The sequence below is a fragment of the Idiotropiscis lumnitzeri genome, chromosome 9, assembly GCF_059441095.1.
Source record: "Idiotropiscis lumnitzeri isolate Australia: NSW breed Sydney's pygmy pipehorse chromosome 9, RoL_Ilum_1.0, whole genome shotgun sequence".
Lineage (NCBI taxonomy): Eukaryota > Metazoa > Chordata > Actinopteri > Syngnathiformes > Syngnathidae > Idiotropiscis > Idiotropiscis lumnitzeri.
Genome location: NC_142399.1, coordinates 3,240,873 through 3,255,949, shown reverse-complemented (window position 1 = coordinate 3,255,949; position 15,077 = coordinate 3,240,873). Strand labels below are relative to the sequence as shown.

Here is a 15,077-nt window from a genome sequence, read left to right as displayed (position 1 = left end):
ATTTTGTTATACCGGCAAAACTCAATAAATGTTCCTTAAATTACTGAGGAAACTGCGTCATTGATTTCCTAATGAACCGACAGACATTGACCGAGCAAAACCCCACAGCAGGATTTGTTTGGTTAAATCTCGAAATCAATAAAAGGTGCAATGTTTGACGAGAAAATCGACATTTAATGGGAAAAATGCATTCTCTCGGACTTTGAACATCATTTTGAAAGTTGAGAGCATCTTATGGAAATGATATGTTTAAGTTGAAGACTTCCTTGACAGTTTTGACGTAAACGTCATCGGGCTGAGGCTTCCTTTTGCTTCCCGGCTGCAGGAATCTGGAGATGGACGGATTTTTCGACATGCGGCCCTGAAAAGCCTGCGAGGAGACAACAGTGGGAATGTCACGCATGCGCATACAGTTGATCTCAAAAGTCTACACACCCACTGTACTTCGGATCGACTCATTTGTTGCTTACACACCTTGACGTTAGGGAAGTCTGCAAGGATCCCCACAAACTTCTCCTCCAGCATGAGGGTGCATTCCATCAGGAGAACGTCCGCCACGCTCAGCCGACCTCCCACCAGGTAAATGTGATCCAACAGTTGCTGTGCATAACGATGATTTTTTTTTTTTTTTCTTTAAACGTCAACCTAGAGAGGAGCAATTTCTCATGTCTTGTGTGACGCTACCTTTTCAAACACGGGCAGGTAGCGTTCTTTTGCTTTGTTTTCAATGTTGGCCAGTTTGGACTTGGGGTCTTGAGCGAAGGGCAGAATCATGATCATTTCCATGAGGTCCATCAGTCCTTCGGAGTACATGTTGATCCTGAAGACAAAAGGTCAGTGTTAAATTGGCTGATTAAAGTAATTAAACACGCAATAACACAATGGAACCCTGAGTCACGTGTTTGATTTTTATATTTGTGTTGGGTCAAGTGATCATGTTCAGAATTTCTCACGATAATTATCAACTGAGATTTAAATCGGTCGGAAACATAAATGTGAAAATACAACAGTTGGTGAGCGAGGATATACAGTTGAACGTACGTATCACTCCGCCTCACAAGTGTTCAGCATTTTTTTTCCCATTTCCAATTGGAAAAAATGTTGCAGATGATGACTAGCATCCCGAAATAGATCATATTCAAAATTAGAGGTTGCATTTTTTTCAAATTATGAAATGTGTGGTTCGTACTTAACACGATCTTTGATATCTTTTCCATGCAGATTGTACTTTTCCGCAATGTAATTCAAGATGGCCTTTGTCTGAATGAGCTTCATTCCGTCGATTTCTACCAGGGGGACCTGTTGAAACATGAGGTCTCCATCTGCAAAGAGAATTTCCACGGGCCACTCCCAGTAAAACAAGCTGAATCATTGTGATGAAGTTGACTTGTGCAAAGGTCATTTGTGCCATTTCATTGTTAAAGCTAATCTCAGGTAAGTCATTCTTGAGTCGAGGTTCACCAAGTGACAAAACATCGCGACCTCAATGACACATTGACTTGACATAATGTGACCCATTCCACACTCACAGGAAGTCACTTTTGGGGAAATAAAACTCACCACTCAGCATTTTGAGGTACTGGTCCCGGGTGGTCAGATGGAATTCATCAAACTGTGGACGTCAAGTGACATAAGCGTTAATAACGTGAAAGTATATTGTGTAGTCATAGTCATACTACTCCCGGTCAAAGGTTTTAGATTTATCAAGTGCATTATTGTAAGTCAAGAAGTTTTAGTCCAATCAATAGTTTGAAATGATTTGCGGTTATACTACCAACAGTTGACAAATAATGTACATTTCAAAATTACACGAAAGTATTTTTTATCTATTGTATTTTAATTTTTTCTTACATGATTTTGCACTTGTGTTATTTAAAAAAAGAGATTTCTGGATTGAATTATGATGTTGATGTCGCTCTTGCCTAGGGTCCCCAAGATAACTAAAAACGTCCCTGAGTGCTACACGTTTAAGGAAAGGTATGCAATAGAGTTGTAAAGAACTTTCTAAATATTATTTTATTAGAAAGAGTGGCACCAATGTGCTCAGTTATTCTGTCTGCCTGTGGCATTTTTAGAATGACTAATTATGACTTGAATTATTTACAATGCACTTTCGTGTCAGAATATAATGGCACAAAGTATTGCACGATTTTGAAATTTTAAAAACATTACATTAATAAAGGGGGAACCTGCAGCGTTAATGACGTACAGTGATAAAGTAGCTTTACCACAAAAAAAATACTTACCTCCACACCTGCAACAGTGAGGAGCCAGCGAATTGACTCCATTTTCCCTCTCCCATTGAAGTAGTGCAGTTTTACCCTTTCAGTCATGGTTGTTGGTCTGAAAAGTTGAAAAAAAATATGTATATAAGGTTGGCAAATCACACTTTCGCAAATAAAAGAACAGAATTAGACAAAACCTCCCCGACATACATGCGTCACTTCGTCAATGTTGTGAGTGAAGAATCGCGAGGGCGGATTATATAATTTCGAGAGCCATATAAACGGGAAGACCTGAGGCGTGTTTAAACAAGTCGAAAGTGATTGGTAGAGGCCAGCCAATAGAAAGACTTAAGATTTGCATTTTGTTGCTAAGCATGCTGGGAAATTGTCTTTCGTGGTTACATATTCGGTATTTTTAAGTCCATCACCGTCTATTGACACCTTTTTAAGGATAGGGTTTGTATTCTACGTGCACGCTACGTGGTAATTACGACAAAACAATAATTTTGTCGCACACCGTGACCGTGAGATTATCACTTCATGTAGCATATATATAGTTACGGCTCCTCCCTGGTAAAGTGGATGTGAGGGCGATCTGGCTGCGACATCTGTCACCCCATTGATCGCTAGGGTTGATTCGGCTGATCTGGATGGCTAGGCGGGTGTCCCCTTCCTCCCTCACCGTTCCATGTGTGTCCCTCCCGAAGCTCAGCGCTCGGTGGCAGCGGACGACGTCCCCCGGACGGACGACTACTCATCGGTATACCAGTAGCTGCGCTCCCCTGCTAGAACCTCCAAACAAGCTCAAGGCCCATTTGTAGGAGAAACGTAGGGAAGTCAAGCTCCAAGCTTCAGACACATCCAATTGCGGCGCTGCATGTGGCAGTCTGCCTTCCTTTTTTTTTTTTTAATCCGTCTAGCTCAGTAGGTGGTTGCCAGCCATACCGCCACTCACGCTCACAACCAAACCACACCTAAGGACAATTTAGAGTGTTTGGTCAACCTACCAAGAATTGCATTGGAATGTGGGAGGAAACTGGAATACCCGGAGGAAACCCACACAGGCAACATGCGAACATGCCGGAGCCGGAATCGAACCCTGAACTGTGAGTCGGACGTGCTAACAGGTCACCCACCGTGCTGCCGATTTGCCATTTGGTAAGGTACGATATTTTTTTACTTTGATTGAAAGTAGAAGGAGCGTGTTAACTGAAATTAACTCAAAATAATAACTAATTTGTTGCTTTTTTTTCAAACATTGAATAGATTTAAAAAAATGCTGACATTAGCTTTTGGACTCAAGTATGGGCCACACTCAACCATTTGCATTTTAGTGACTAAATACTTGGAATGAAATGGGAAAACATCCAAAACTCACTCATTTACAGTATCAAGTTGGTTAAAATAAACTAAATTAAAACAAATTAGTTGCACCGATGTTGTCGGTGAATTCAGTGTATGGAACATAAGTTAGAAAGCTTTTAAATATATTTAAAGCACTGCCAGGACTTTAATTGAAAAAAACAAACAAACATGCAAATAATACTAAACCCATCAGCATCACAAAGTAAAAATAAAAAACAGCAAAATATTTACATAAATGTACAATAACCACATATTTATAGAAAGTAACATGCAGTAGCAAAGTAATTAATTGTTTGTAAACAAATCACAGTGCCATAATATGCATTTCATTTAACACGTTGGTAAACAGGTTGAATAATAATTCATATAAAACATAATATGCAACAACAGCCAGAGAGGAGAGTAAATAATTACATTAGGAGGTGCATTTTCTTTTTCTTTTTTGGGGGGGGGGTTGTGGGGTGGTTGCATGTAACCTCACACACATACATACACGCAACATCCATTATACATTTAGTGAAGCAAACATTATTGCTGTGTTAAGATATATGTACAGCCTTTGATTACTCTTTGGGAGGGAAATAAAAGAGCGTCTTCCAGGCCACTAGCGGTGTCCATATTTGGCAGACCAATCTATTCGTCCGTGGATGCTTTGTACTGGTGCACGTGGTAACAGACAAGGCGGGCTTTTGTTGGAGGGAGTCCTCTGGCTCCGACTGGATCGCCATGTTGCATAATCTAAAAAAAAAAGGACATGCAATTAATGAATGCAACAATAATTATAAAGAGTTAGTAAAAAGAATCCTAACTTGATGCTGTTGATTCCAGAGAAGGACCCTGATGACTTCTGTGACCAGCAGAGCCGACATCTTTTGTATAAAATCTTGGCAAACCTCCTGCTGGGATTGTATTTGTGCCTTTTCAAGTGGGAAAAAAATATTTATGAATACAAGTGACCACAATATGGTAACAAGAAATGCAATAAATAAAATTAACTTAATTCACTGACTGTAATCACGTGGAATATTTAATAATTACAAAAACATTCTAAATAAATCCTACCTTTTATCGTTTTCTTTTTTAGCAGTACTAATGTCAAACTCTTAAGTACAATCACACTGCATTTTAATAGATGAGGCAAAGTAAAAGTATGATGACATGTGATGACAGTGAGATTACCATGAAGACCTCTGCTTGGTAGTGTACCGCCAAATGGAATACTGTTGTTGCCCCAAAGATGGCTTCCGGACATGTCTTTATTTGCGTTTATGGCCACGTTTTTCTTTGTGCTGATACCTGGAGGACATGGAGAGCGTTTAAAATCAATAAGCAGAACCTGAAAACATGACATAGCATTTATAAATTGTTACCTGGTAAATATCGAGACTGCCTCAGGTAGTGTTGTTTAGCGGACGCGGTCCTCGACGCCTCCTGGTAGCCTGACGCCTTGTTCAGGTTTAAAGGTATTTCTTCTTTGCCATTAGGGCGACTAAAGTCCAGAATGTCGCTATATCTGAAGGGCATAGGAGACACATTTGGGAAGGGATTCCTTTAATTGTGCTCCATCTACATCCAGGAGAGCTAAGTAATGCGCTACTACACATAAGGTGCGTAAAGTGGAACCTAATAAGCCGAATGCCTTCAAGTGGTAAAATTTAGAGTAGAGATTGAAACAAAACAAAAAAACTAAACTTATTGAATCAATCGTCTCACCTTCTAAGTGGTTCCTCTGCCTGTTTCGACTGGTTGCTTTTTCCCAGAACGCTCAATGGCGTCAATTCAGCGTCTTCGTAGTCGTCCCACTCGTCCCCTTTAAGGTGTCCTGTGCCGTGACCCCAGCGGCGACGCCCTCCCTTCGCTTTCATCTGGTAGCTCTGCGGGTTTGCATTATCAAGTTCCTGCCTCGTCGTCTGTGAATAGAACAATAAATTGGGATTTTTTTTTTATTGGAACATCTGGATGAAAATATGGGAAAAGCGGAAAATATGGAGCCCGGGTTTGAAGAGTGACTGTGGAGGTCCTCACCTTGCTCTTGTCAAGAATGTAAGGTAGATGAGTCTGTGGTGTTCCTTCTCTGGGTTCCTGCTTGAGAAGGTGCTTCGGTTGCTGCTCTCGAACCAGCTCCACGTGGCGTTGGTATGGCGCTGGCGGGGCTGGCGCGGGAGAGGGCTGGAGCTGCTGCACAGGCCTGGAGAGGGTGCAGTGTTGGTTGTGGGCTGGTGGCGGCTGAGAGGGAGGCACGGGTCTCAGATGTAAGGGTTGCTGCTGTGGAGTCTGTTGGGGCTGTAACATTGGTGGTGGCTGCGGGGCCAACGGATGAGGTCTGCCTTGCTCCAAGATCTGCTGAGGGGTGCCCAAAGCCTGGCCCACGTGGAAGTACGAGTACCTGAGAGCCTGCACACAACATCATGCAAGTCGGTATTTTTTAACTAAACAGGACAAATAAAATGTCCGCATCTCAAATCATCTTTCCCCATTGCAATGAATGGAAATGCCATTAATCTGTCCCAGCCCAGCATATAACACCAACAGAAAATGTTGTCAAAGTTGTTTGCATTCCCAAAATGTTCAGGAGGCGATGCATTTGTCCTTGCCGTTTCTTTTAAGAGCCCGTTTCACCTAACATGCATAAATTGTAATATACACATTATGAAACTTGTCTGCCAGTGGTTTCCATTAGATCTTACCTGCGCAGACGTTGGTCTTTTCTTAGGGTCCCACTGAAGCAGGTCAGTCATCAGGTGGATGGCTTCAGGACTGGCGTTCGGAATCAGCGTCTTCAGATTACTGGGAACACACTGAGGCCAACGGAAATACATGGCACTGGCCAGCTGGAATCCCTCCGACCAATCATTCTAGATAGAAAACGATGGAGACCTCCACATTACATTTGTGATCAAATCAAAACTCAATTCCGGCTCTATTTTAATTAGATCCCGCTCAATCGTACAATGAAAAGGTTACCTTCTTTGGTGTACCCAAAACTTGGCAAATCTTGAATATGGTGTCCACCTCACTGGAGCCCGGGAATAAAGGCCTGAGGGTATAAAGCTCCGCCATAATGCAGCCCACCGCCCACTGGTCGATGGGGGAACTGTAGGATATGGATCTGAGGAGGACCTCTGGTGCTCGGTACCTGTCCAGAAATACATCCTTAATTTCTCATTGGATACATTTTTTTTTGGTTTGTTTGAAACAGCTCGTCTCCAGTCATGAGGTGACACGGTATGTCGATGCAGGAATTTTTTTGACAACGACCCCAATTTGCCGGTAAGCAATGCACAAATCTTCAAGACGATATTCACTTGCCATCTGGTTGACACGTAGTCCGTGTACGGCGGTCGAGATCGTATTTCACGGGCGAGGCCAAAATCGGCGATCTTCACCAACTCGGGGCCCATGCACAGAAGATTCTCCGGCTTCATGTCTCTGTGGAAAAACCCTAAAGAAGAGATGTCCGATTATTTACGTGGCGTAACCGAGTACTTCAGGTGTACCGACGTGTAACATACCATGTTTATGAATGAACGCGAGGCCTTGGAGGATCTGAAACATGATATTTCTAACAGCGGATTCTGGGAACAACCGAGTCCTAAAACAAGATAAGGGAAGGGGAAAAAGAAAACACTAAATGTAAAGAAGTGTTGATTTCCAAATGCTGTGGGCAGACGGTACCTGTCTTTCATGAGCTGATAGAGATTTTCTTTCATGTACTCAAAGATAAAGTACAAGTGGTCATTCTCTCTGATGACCTCCTTCAGCTTAATCACGTTAGCGTGGTTGAGCTTCTTTAAGGACTGAAATGAAAAGACAAGTTCTTGAACATAAAATTACATACGGACGTGCAATAAAAAAAAAAGGTACAAACTGTCAAGACAAGGCAGGATGCACAGGGATGATTCAGGTTTCATCATGCTACATTTTAGTGAGGAGGCCATATCGGGATTTTTGACTTCTTATGCCTTCTTGACATGCTGTATTTTTTAGCTTTTTTTGGTAAATAGAGGCACAATTTACCTTTTTGTAAGTGCAGTTATTGTGTTGATGAATAAGAAAATCACATGCAATTCATTTCCTTTGCGCCTCCTTTGAATTGCATTTTTGTAATGCAAATAATGGAAAAAAAGGTGTAACTGTGCAACAGATGGCCATACAGACCTTAACCTCACGGAGATTCATGCATTCTTCCCATGAGTAGAACTTTCTTTTCATCCTGAATGCAAAATAGACTTCAGGTTACTTTAGATACTCTCATCGCTGTGCATTATTCGAGTTCACGTTACAGTTAGACGACACTGGCCACAGTATGTGCCGCACACACTCACTTTTTAATGGCCACAAGTTCTCCAGACTCCAGGTTGCGTCCGAGGATGACCGAGCCATACGTGCCATCCCCGAGTTGTTTGAGGGTACTGTATCTGTTCATTGTGCTCGTCTGTCCATACCCTCACCCGGGGGCAGAGGTCAATTGGGCGGGGAGCTGAGATTTGCTTGCCTGCTGCCCGGGTCCAGCTGGTCGACTCATTGTGTCATGAGCTTGACTCCTCCCGGCTAGTTGGGCATAGGAAAATTATTATTAACATACTGTTTGGCGTGGGTCACAATTGGGGACTACAGTTTAAATGAAACTTTAATTTCATTGTATTACTTCGACATTTTTTTTCGGGGCATTGCTGACCACCTGACCTCATTGTTTATTTCTAGAACACCTTTCTTTAGAGCTTTTTATTCTCTCGTCCACAATTTTTAAACTTACTGTGTTGAAACTAATGTTCCTGAAATAAAAACGATTATACATTATCTACTTTTGGCCTACCCTGTATTCAAGCACGACATAGACTGAGCTACGATGGGAACAAACCACTGTAATCCAACTGTTTTGCTACTTAATTGTTCAATTCATTATGACAGCCTTGCATTAAATCCTCCCCGAAAGAGGATTAGGACGTTCAGATTCGACTAAATCGGTTGTAGTTGGGTCACATCAATTAATGTAATGTGCCGCCGTTTAGCGTCATATGGCGTACGTACTTTAACGTACTGTACTGTACTAAGAGTAACGGTACTTGTGCAAACCAGCGTGCCCACATCCCATTTGCAATGAGAATGTTTAAACGTGAGACATTAGGAGCGAGCAAAGATAGGGTTGGTGCGATTATGCAAATTCCTTAAATATATTTAATCGTTTGCCGCGCTTGATTTCCCCCCAAAAGATGTGTTACGATTTGCTTGAATGGTCCTAGTTTTGTGAAGCGAATTGGAACACACGAAGTAGTTGACAGTGGTCCACTGGACAGAAAACAAAACGCTACAGTACGGAACGGAACCGAACAGACCTTTGAGCGGTATTAAACTCAAAACAGCAAAAATCATTCTCACCCTCCTCGCCTCAATTCCACAAGAGCACATAGTCAAACATGAGCAATAAACGATCGCAAAATGACACCTTTGCGGGTCAGCTAACAGCATCTCCATCTTCTGTGTGTTCTCCACACAACATAAATGTAAGCAAAACCAGGCCCAATATCGCAGGGAGAGGATTCACCCAAATCTCGCGATGTTTGAATACAATGCTTGCAGGCAGGCAGCGCCTTCCGAACAAATCACAGCACGTCATACGCATCAAAGATACAAAGATGAATTTAGGAGTAATCTTCCTCGACGAGATTTGTTCTACTTGGCTGTTTTTAATTCGCTTACAAATTATTAAACGTACATTTAGCCCTTAAAATGTAGTTCACATGCCAGCATGAAGAAGTATGAAGAATTACAGCGAAAAGCGCGCAAACATAAAGCTAATATAAATACATAATTAGATAAGAAGTTTAAATATGATTCAATGATTAAATATACATGAATAACATAGCTAGGTTTGTCGGTACAAAGAATCGTCAAGTACAGTAAATGTATGAAATAGACGGTGCTCTTGAGCGATGTCGCATATGCGGAAGTGAGTGGACGATTAATATTTTGAGTGTCATTCTTCGTCTCTGGTGTTTTTTTATGTTTAGCCAAATAGTTCAAAAGCACCTACCAATAATGTTGTTATAACATCCCGGTTGATGAAAACGTTCATATAGAATGTATAATCGTAACTACTAATATGTTTGCAAGTGAATAAATTAACAGTTTTAAAAGTGTCGGTTGCACAAGTCATTCGACAAGTTTAACATTAACGTTGACTCAAAGTTACTGCAGGTGTTAAGACTAGATTTTATTTGGTGGTAAAACTATCAACTTGGCTTCATTTCGTAAGGTTGACGCGGACAAATGTAAACAGTGACAAGCCAAATAAGGCAGGCAAGGTGCGCGACTTCCGGATTACAGGATTTGCCAAGCTCGGCTCGGACCCCTTATCGAAATGGCTGCGTTCTTGCGAGCTCGTAAATATGTTCGTTGCGTGGTCCGTTTCTCCGACCGTGACCTGTAAACGCCACGTCGAACGTTTGTGAAGGCGCGCTCAATAAAAACGACTTTCTCGGCCAAGTTGTCATGGTATGTCACCGCGCAAGTTAGCCATTAGCAAGCTAGTCGGCTAACTAGCACTTAGCTAACTTTAACCAACACGTATGGCGTCACCTATGCCAGCAAGTACCATTCGTGTCCACAAGTGATTAACCAATGCACTTGTCAAACTCTGGATCGTATTTTGCAGTATTTAATTTCCACGCACTTAAACACCAATTTACCACGTCCTTGATCATTAGCCAAGCAGCATAATTACCTTAGACGTCACAACTAACAAAAATACTGCTTGCTGACATTTCTTGTTTTTGCATTTGTTTTTTTTCTTGTTTTTCGAAAACGTTCAGAACTGACAGTTATTTTGAATGATATAATATTAATAATCATCATCGCACTCCTTATAAAAGCAACGATTTTTTAGCGCCTTTCAGGGCATCCAAGGGCGCTTTGGGGGTACTCCTGGGGGTAAGAATAACGCTAAGTGTGAGTAGCCACCAGCTGATAGTCGATCCGCCTTGGCAGCAGAATGGAATATTCCAGTAGAGGTCCAAAAGGCAGGCGAGGCTCCTTGTGGGGGGGTTGGAAAAAAACAGGCTAGCAAACTGATCAACAGGATTCAGAGAAAGGTTAGGATTACAACTGGCTAGTGGTCAAAGTTAAGTAGCTGCTCAATGAATATCTATAAAATCATAAATATCACACTTCAAATTCAGATTGACTATGATAAATGTTGTTTAGACCCGTGTTTCCCAACCTTTCTTGAGCCAAGTCACACATTTTACATTGTCGTACGGCAGAAAGTTTAGTTGTTGTACCTGACACCATACATCGGTGGCATAGGTAGAAATATAGAGATATAGTTGTTTTTAATAAATAATTTTGCCGCCAAATTAAGTGAAGTTGGATAATTGGCACCTTGATTGGAAATCACCGGTTTAAAGTAAAGAGTCAAATTGTTGTTTGTCCAAGTTTGTTCTGTTATCAGCTTTAGCGGTCACAGTGATAAAGACTTTGGCTAATGTTTATACACCTTTACCAGGCTGAAGAAAATTTAGATATTGGTGGCACGCTGGAGGAGGAAGATGAGGGTTCTGATGACCCAAATCTTGAGGTAAAGTAGCCTTTCTCAGCAAGTTTGGGATGACAAAAGCGCTCATTCCACTTTTTAACTTCATGTAGGATGTCTTGTTTAAAAATGGATCAATAATCTTAAAATGTTCACCACTAACATTAATGATTCAACCGCAGCTGCAGCTAAATGCTTTCCGAGCTAAGTGGATGTCCGAACTCAAGCCGAGCTCTGACACGAGGCTACTGCGAGGTCAGAGGAGGACGCAAGAAATTGCTCGAGAGGAAGAGGTATATCTCTAAGTATATAACTTGCGACTATTATGTGGAGTGCATCTTATTATTTTTATTTTTTTTACAATTTCTTTCTGTCAGGCTGCAGAGTTATACTTGAGAGCTGTTCAGGAAGAGCAGAATGGCGCGTTTTATGAAGGTGAGTCCATTTATGTGCAGAACCACAAAACTGTCCTCTGCAAAGTGGAATTTGCCAAACTGTGAGGCAGACATGCCAACCGCCATGACACATGATTATTTTTTATGTTCCCAAGTCAAAGCCTAACCCGTATTAACTGCACAGGCGATCGTAGTCCAAGAAAAATCCATGGAGTTAATGTTTTAAGATTGGGGCTTCACTAAAGCACCAAAAGCCCATTGCAGTTTAGAGCTCAACCTCCAAATGGTTTTGTGTTGCACTCATTCTCTTTACATGGGTTTCAAAGCCTTGGTAAATAATTAAAATGTATCTGTGATGTCGTGGATGTGGTTGAAAAGTCATTTAGTTGCCTTGACTGTTGTAACTTTTTAGTTTTTTTTGGCAGCTATCAAGTTCTATCGCCTGGCTATGCAGCTTGTGCCTGATATTGAATCAAAGATAAACTACAGCCACCCTGACGCTGACCAAGTTGAGGGAAACTAGTAAGTTATAATCAGTTATACACTACCGTTCAAAAGTTTGCGTGTCACCAACTCTCTTTTATATATTCTCTTCCAAATGTGTATTGCGTTATCTCGGCAAAGGAGACGTGCTCACTAACTCCGATTCCTATATCGTATCAAAGCAGGGAGGAGAGTGATGCTGATGGCGAGATTGAGGATCTGGTCGCCTACTTTGAGCAGCAGCTCACTTTGGCAACTTCCTTTCCCAGGATTTGCTCCCCTGAGTTGGAAAAATGTCAGCTGCATGTCTCAGGTAGCAGGCGTCCTCATCATTTCTTCTCGTTTCTTCCCATGATTTTCACTCCATGCTCACCTTTGGTGTTGTGTTGCTGCCTAACCGTAGCCTTGCCACGAGAGATCCTCATGTACATATTTCGTTGGGTCGTGTCGCGCGACCTGGACATGCGAGCTCTGGAGCAGCTGTCGTTGGTGTGCCGCGGCTTTTACATTTGTGCAAGGTCAGCACCGCTTGCCACTTAAATGAACGCTGTGTTCTAACATGCTGGTCAAAAGTTTACTTTTGTCTAAACTGTCAATATCTTGTATCAATGCGACTGATCTATGTTTAAAAAAATATACAGCTTTGCATTAAAATGTTTAAGTCACTAAAATGGGCGCAATTACAACATTTAATCCAGTGATTATTTCACGTACCACTAGAGGGAGCCAGAGTACCACAATTGAAAATGACTTCCCCATTTGAACGCACTTCTTGATGGGTCCCCTTTTCACATATATGGCAGGGATCCGGAGATTTGGCGTTCAGCCTGTCAAAGAGTGTGGGGACGCAGCTGCACCAAGCTGGGACACTTCCTGTCTTGGAGAGAGATGTTCCTGCAGAGGCCCCGCGTCCGTTTCGATGGTATCTATGAGCTGTGGCAATGTTTCAATGGATCACGCAACCCCCCCAACTTAGTTGTCACATTGTCCGCGCAGGCGTCTACATCAGCAGGACGTCGTACATTCGCCAAGGAGAGCAATCTCTGGACGGCTTCTACCGGCCTTGGCACCATGTCGACTTCTATAGGTAGAATTAGTAAACACAAACTCACTATTTTTGCTCTTGTCAATGAGTAGGTGAGTATCAGTGCGTGTGTGTATGTTGTCAGGTACCTGCGCTTCTTCCCTGATGGCAGCGTGCTCATGCTGACCACACCTGAGGAGCCGCTCTCCATTGTCCCTCGCTTACGCGCTCAAAACGTCCGGTGAGGCCATGTTGTTTTGGTTTGTTTTAATGATGTATTACGACAGGGGTGGGCAACCTCACAGGAACGGGGATTATTTAACCCACCGATCCTGTTAATGATAATATTTTTAAAAAGAACATTTGTAGCATATTTTATATACAATTAGAAGACCTTCTCAGGGAGGAATTCTGATCTGGACCCCGTTGAGAGCGTCTCGAGAGCTCCGGGTGGCAATGGCAAGCGTCTCAGTCAATGAAAGCCAAGCATCATTCTTTCAAATGACATTTTTGTTGCATCCGCAGATTGGATGCAGTCAAGTTCGGCCACTATCGTCTGTCCCAGGAGACGGACAACCAAACCAAAGTTTACGCTGTTGTCCGCAAGAGAAAGGAGGAGGTGAGAGTATTTCCAGACAACAAGCACTCATGTTCTTGAATGAAGCGTTAAATGTTTTTTTGAATAAAAGTAAACCGTACGTATTTTTTGAAACATGTTGATGAATTAAATAATTTGCGCGTGTGTGTGTGTGTGTGTGTCCAGAAATCGTCCGAGATGCAAAAGAATCGGTTCTGCAGGCGGAACCCTGCCCCGGAAGCTGAGCACACCTTCCACGTAGGACTACTTCTGTCCTCTGGGGGGCGCCAAAGTTTCAACAAATTGGCGTGGATTCACCATTCCTGCCACATCACCTACAAGTAAGACCTACAACACACAAGCAGGCTTGTTGCGGAAGGTTCGAACGTTTGCGGTAAATTTCCATGGCAAGTTAAGATGACGAATTTGGGAAATATTCTGAAGGTTGAGTGGAAAACATTCAAACATAAATGTAAGCGTGCTGCTTTTATGCAGGCATCCATGGACAATAATCCATTAAAAAGCACGACATGTTTTACAGATTCATTTTTTTAAATTCCCAGAATGTTGCGGCCGTACAGAAAAAAAAAAGGAAAATACATGAGTTTAAAGAAATGATAAAAAAAAAATGTTCTTTTTAGGCTGACTGGAGAAACTGTGATCAGCGCATTTGACCTGAACAAGATGTACACGCCTTTCATCTTCGGACGTGTCAAGAGTTACACAGCATTCTCAGATCAGCCGCTCTAAGACACCCGCATGATCGTCTTCAAAACGTCAAAACTAAACACGCTTGTACTTATGTTAATCATTTTTCAGAAATATTGATAAGCAGTTGAGCACTACGAAATCAACAACTCCCGTTCACATGTTCCCGGCAATGAATGTTCATACTGGTTTTGTCTCCTGGTGCACTTTCTCCTCCCAATAAACAGCGATAAAATGATCGATTTAATTGCTTCCTTTGACTGCACGATTAAATCATGCATAGTACACACTGTACGTCACATCACAGTTGTCCTCAAATACGAACGAGAGTCAGCTGTTAGCGTAATCCTTTTTTTTTGAGAACTGAACATGGACGGATCAAACAGGATTTATAGAGAGGGGAGAGAAGTAGTTTTCTGCTGAAAATAGTTCAAGCCTCTCAAATGGAGGTGCGGTGTTGTGACCACTTGACAAAATGTAGTTTTAAAAATGTAAGAGCGCGTTGCGGACATGACAGTTGCAGCTTAATACTCGCGTGTGTGCGCCAGTGTTCCTGTTATTGATCGCTCATGTCACGCCAGTCCGGATGAAACTCAAAACGCACGTTGTCTTTTGCATGTGAGCACACAATGTCCGTCCTTATAATTGCATTGTGACACCAATTGGGTTTTTTGAGGATGTCAATGTGATGTCACGGAGTACCTGTAGAATGCTTTTATTCAAAAAATTAACATCAATGTAACGTGCAATATTTTTTTTTCTTTATACA

At 42.0% G+C, this 15,077-nt stretch overlaps 3 protein-coding genes across 6 annotated transcripts; 1 reads left to right on the top strand and 2 right to left on the bottom strand.

Annotated features, from left to right (window-relative positions):
- Positions 1-153: 153 nt before the first annotated feature.
- On the bottom strand, positions 154-2,414 carry LOC148329848 (glutathione S-transferase A4-like). The gene is made up of 6 exons (XM_088304166.1): positions 2,247-2,414; positions 1,561-1,612; positions 1,190-1,322; positions 685-820; positions 475-600; positions 154-370 (listed from the first exon to the last, which is right to left on the bottom strand). Exons 1-6 carry the CDS (start codon positions 2,331-2,333, stop codon positions 233-235), a joined length of 672 nt encoding a protein of 223 aa, XP_088160292.1. The 5' UTR covers positions 2,334-2,414; the 3' UTR covers positions 154-232.
- A 1,296-nt stretch (positions 2,415-3,710) lies between these two features.
- Positions 3,711-8,086, bottom strand: LOC148329847 (serine/threonine-protein kinase ICK-like). Its single transcript, XM_088304157.1, has 13 exons — positions 7,916-8,086; positions 7,749-7,803; positions 7,266-7,387; positions 7,103-7,182; positions 6,900-7,032; positions 6,555-6,726; positions 6,278-6,445; positions 5,616-5,984; positions 5,304-5,500; positions 4,961-5,103; positions 4,770-4,886; positions 4,400-4,507; positions 3,711-4,328 (listed from the first exon to the last, which is right to left on the bottom strand). The coding sequence occupies exons 1-13, from the start codon at positions 8,014-8,016 to the stop codon at positions 4,195-4,197; spliced, it is 1,899 nt and encodes a 632-aa protein (XP_088160283.1). The 5' UTR covers positions 8,017-8,086; the 3' UTR covers positions 3,711-4,194.
- A 1,788-nt stretch (positions 8,087-9,874) lies between these two features.
- Positions 9,875-14,546, top strand: fbxo9 (F-box protein 9). 4 transcript variants are annotated; one of them, XR_015845008.1, is made up of 14 exons: positions 9,875-10,085; positions 11,095-11,166; positions 11,304-11,414; positions 11,499-11,556; positions 11,942-12,038; positions 12,182-12,312; positions 12,403-12,517; positions 12,803-12,921; positions 12,996-13,086; positions 13,169-13,264; positions 13,416-13,482; positions 13,549-13,642; positions 13,787-13,941; positions 14,242-14,546. XR_015845008.1 is itself a non-coding variant. In XM_088304158.1 (13 exons), the coding sequence occupies exons 1-13, from the start codon at positions 10,083-10,085 to the stop codon at positions 14,348-14,350; spliced, it is 1,251 nt and encodes a 416-aa protein (XP_088160284.1). In that variant the 5' UTR covers positions 9,877-10,082; the 3' UTR covers positions 14,351-14,546. The 4 variants fall into 4 exon arrangements, 2 of the variants coding, with proteins under 2 accessions (XP_088160284.1, XP_088160285.1); XR_015845007.1 differs by having other exon boundaries at positions 13,413-13,482; XM_088304158.1 differs by lacking the exon at positions 13,416-13,482 and having other exon boundaries at positions 9,877-10,085.
- The last annotated feature ends 531 nt before the right edge of the window (positions 14,547-15,077 follow it).

Bases quoted from the DNA above. Each gene is read 5' to 3' on its own strand.
- fbxo9 (XM_088304158.1), top strand. The intron at 11,415-11,498 runs GTATATCTCTAA...TCTTTCTGTCAG, and splicing joins AAATTGCTCGAGAGGAAGAG to GCTGCAGAGTTATACTTGAG. The intron at 12,922-12,995 runs GTATCTATGAGC...TTGTCCGCGCAG, and splicing joins GCCCCGCGTCCGTTTCGATG to GCGTCTACATCAGCAGGACG.
- LOC148329848 (XM_088304166.1), bottom strand. From the start codon at position 2,333: ATGACTGAAAGGGTAAAACTGCACTACTTCAATGGGAGAGGGAAAATG. The intron at 1,323-1,560 runs GTGAGTTTTATT...TTCTCTTTGCAG, and splicing joins GTACCTCAAAATGCTGAGTG to ATGGAGACCTCATGTTTCAA. The intron at 601-684 runs GTAGCGTCACAC...CGTTATGCACAG, and splicing joins ACCTGCCCGTGTTTGAAAAG to CAACTGTTGGATCACATTTA.
- LOC148329847 (XM_088304157.1), bottom strand. From the start codon at position 8,016: ATGAACAGATACAGTACCCTCAAACAACTCGGGGATGGCACGTATGGC. The intron at 7,388-7,748 runs GTCTGTATGGCC...TTTTCATTTCAG, and splicing joins TGAATCTCCGTGAGGTTAAG to TCCTTAAAGAAGCTCAACCA. The intron at 4,508-4,769 runs GTAATCTCACTG...CCACTTGAAAAG, and splicing joins ACCAAGCAGAGGTCTTCATG to GCACAAATACAATCCCAGCA.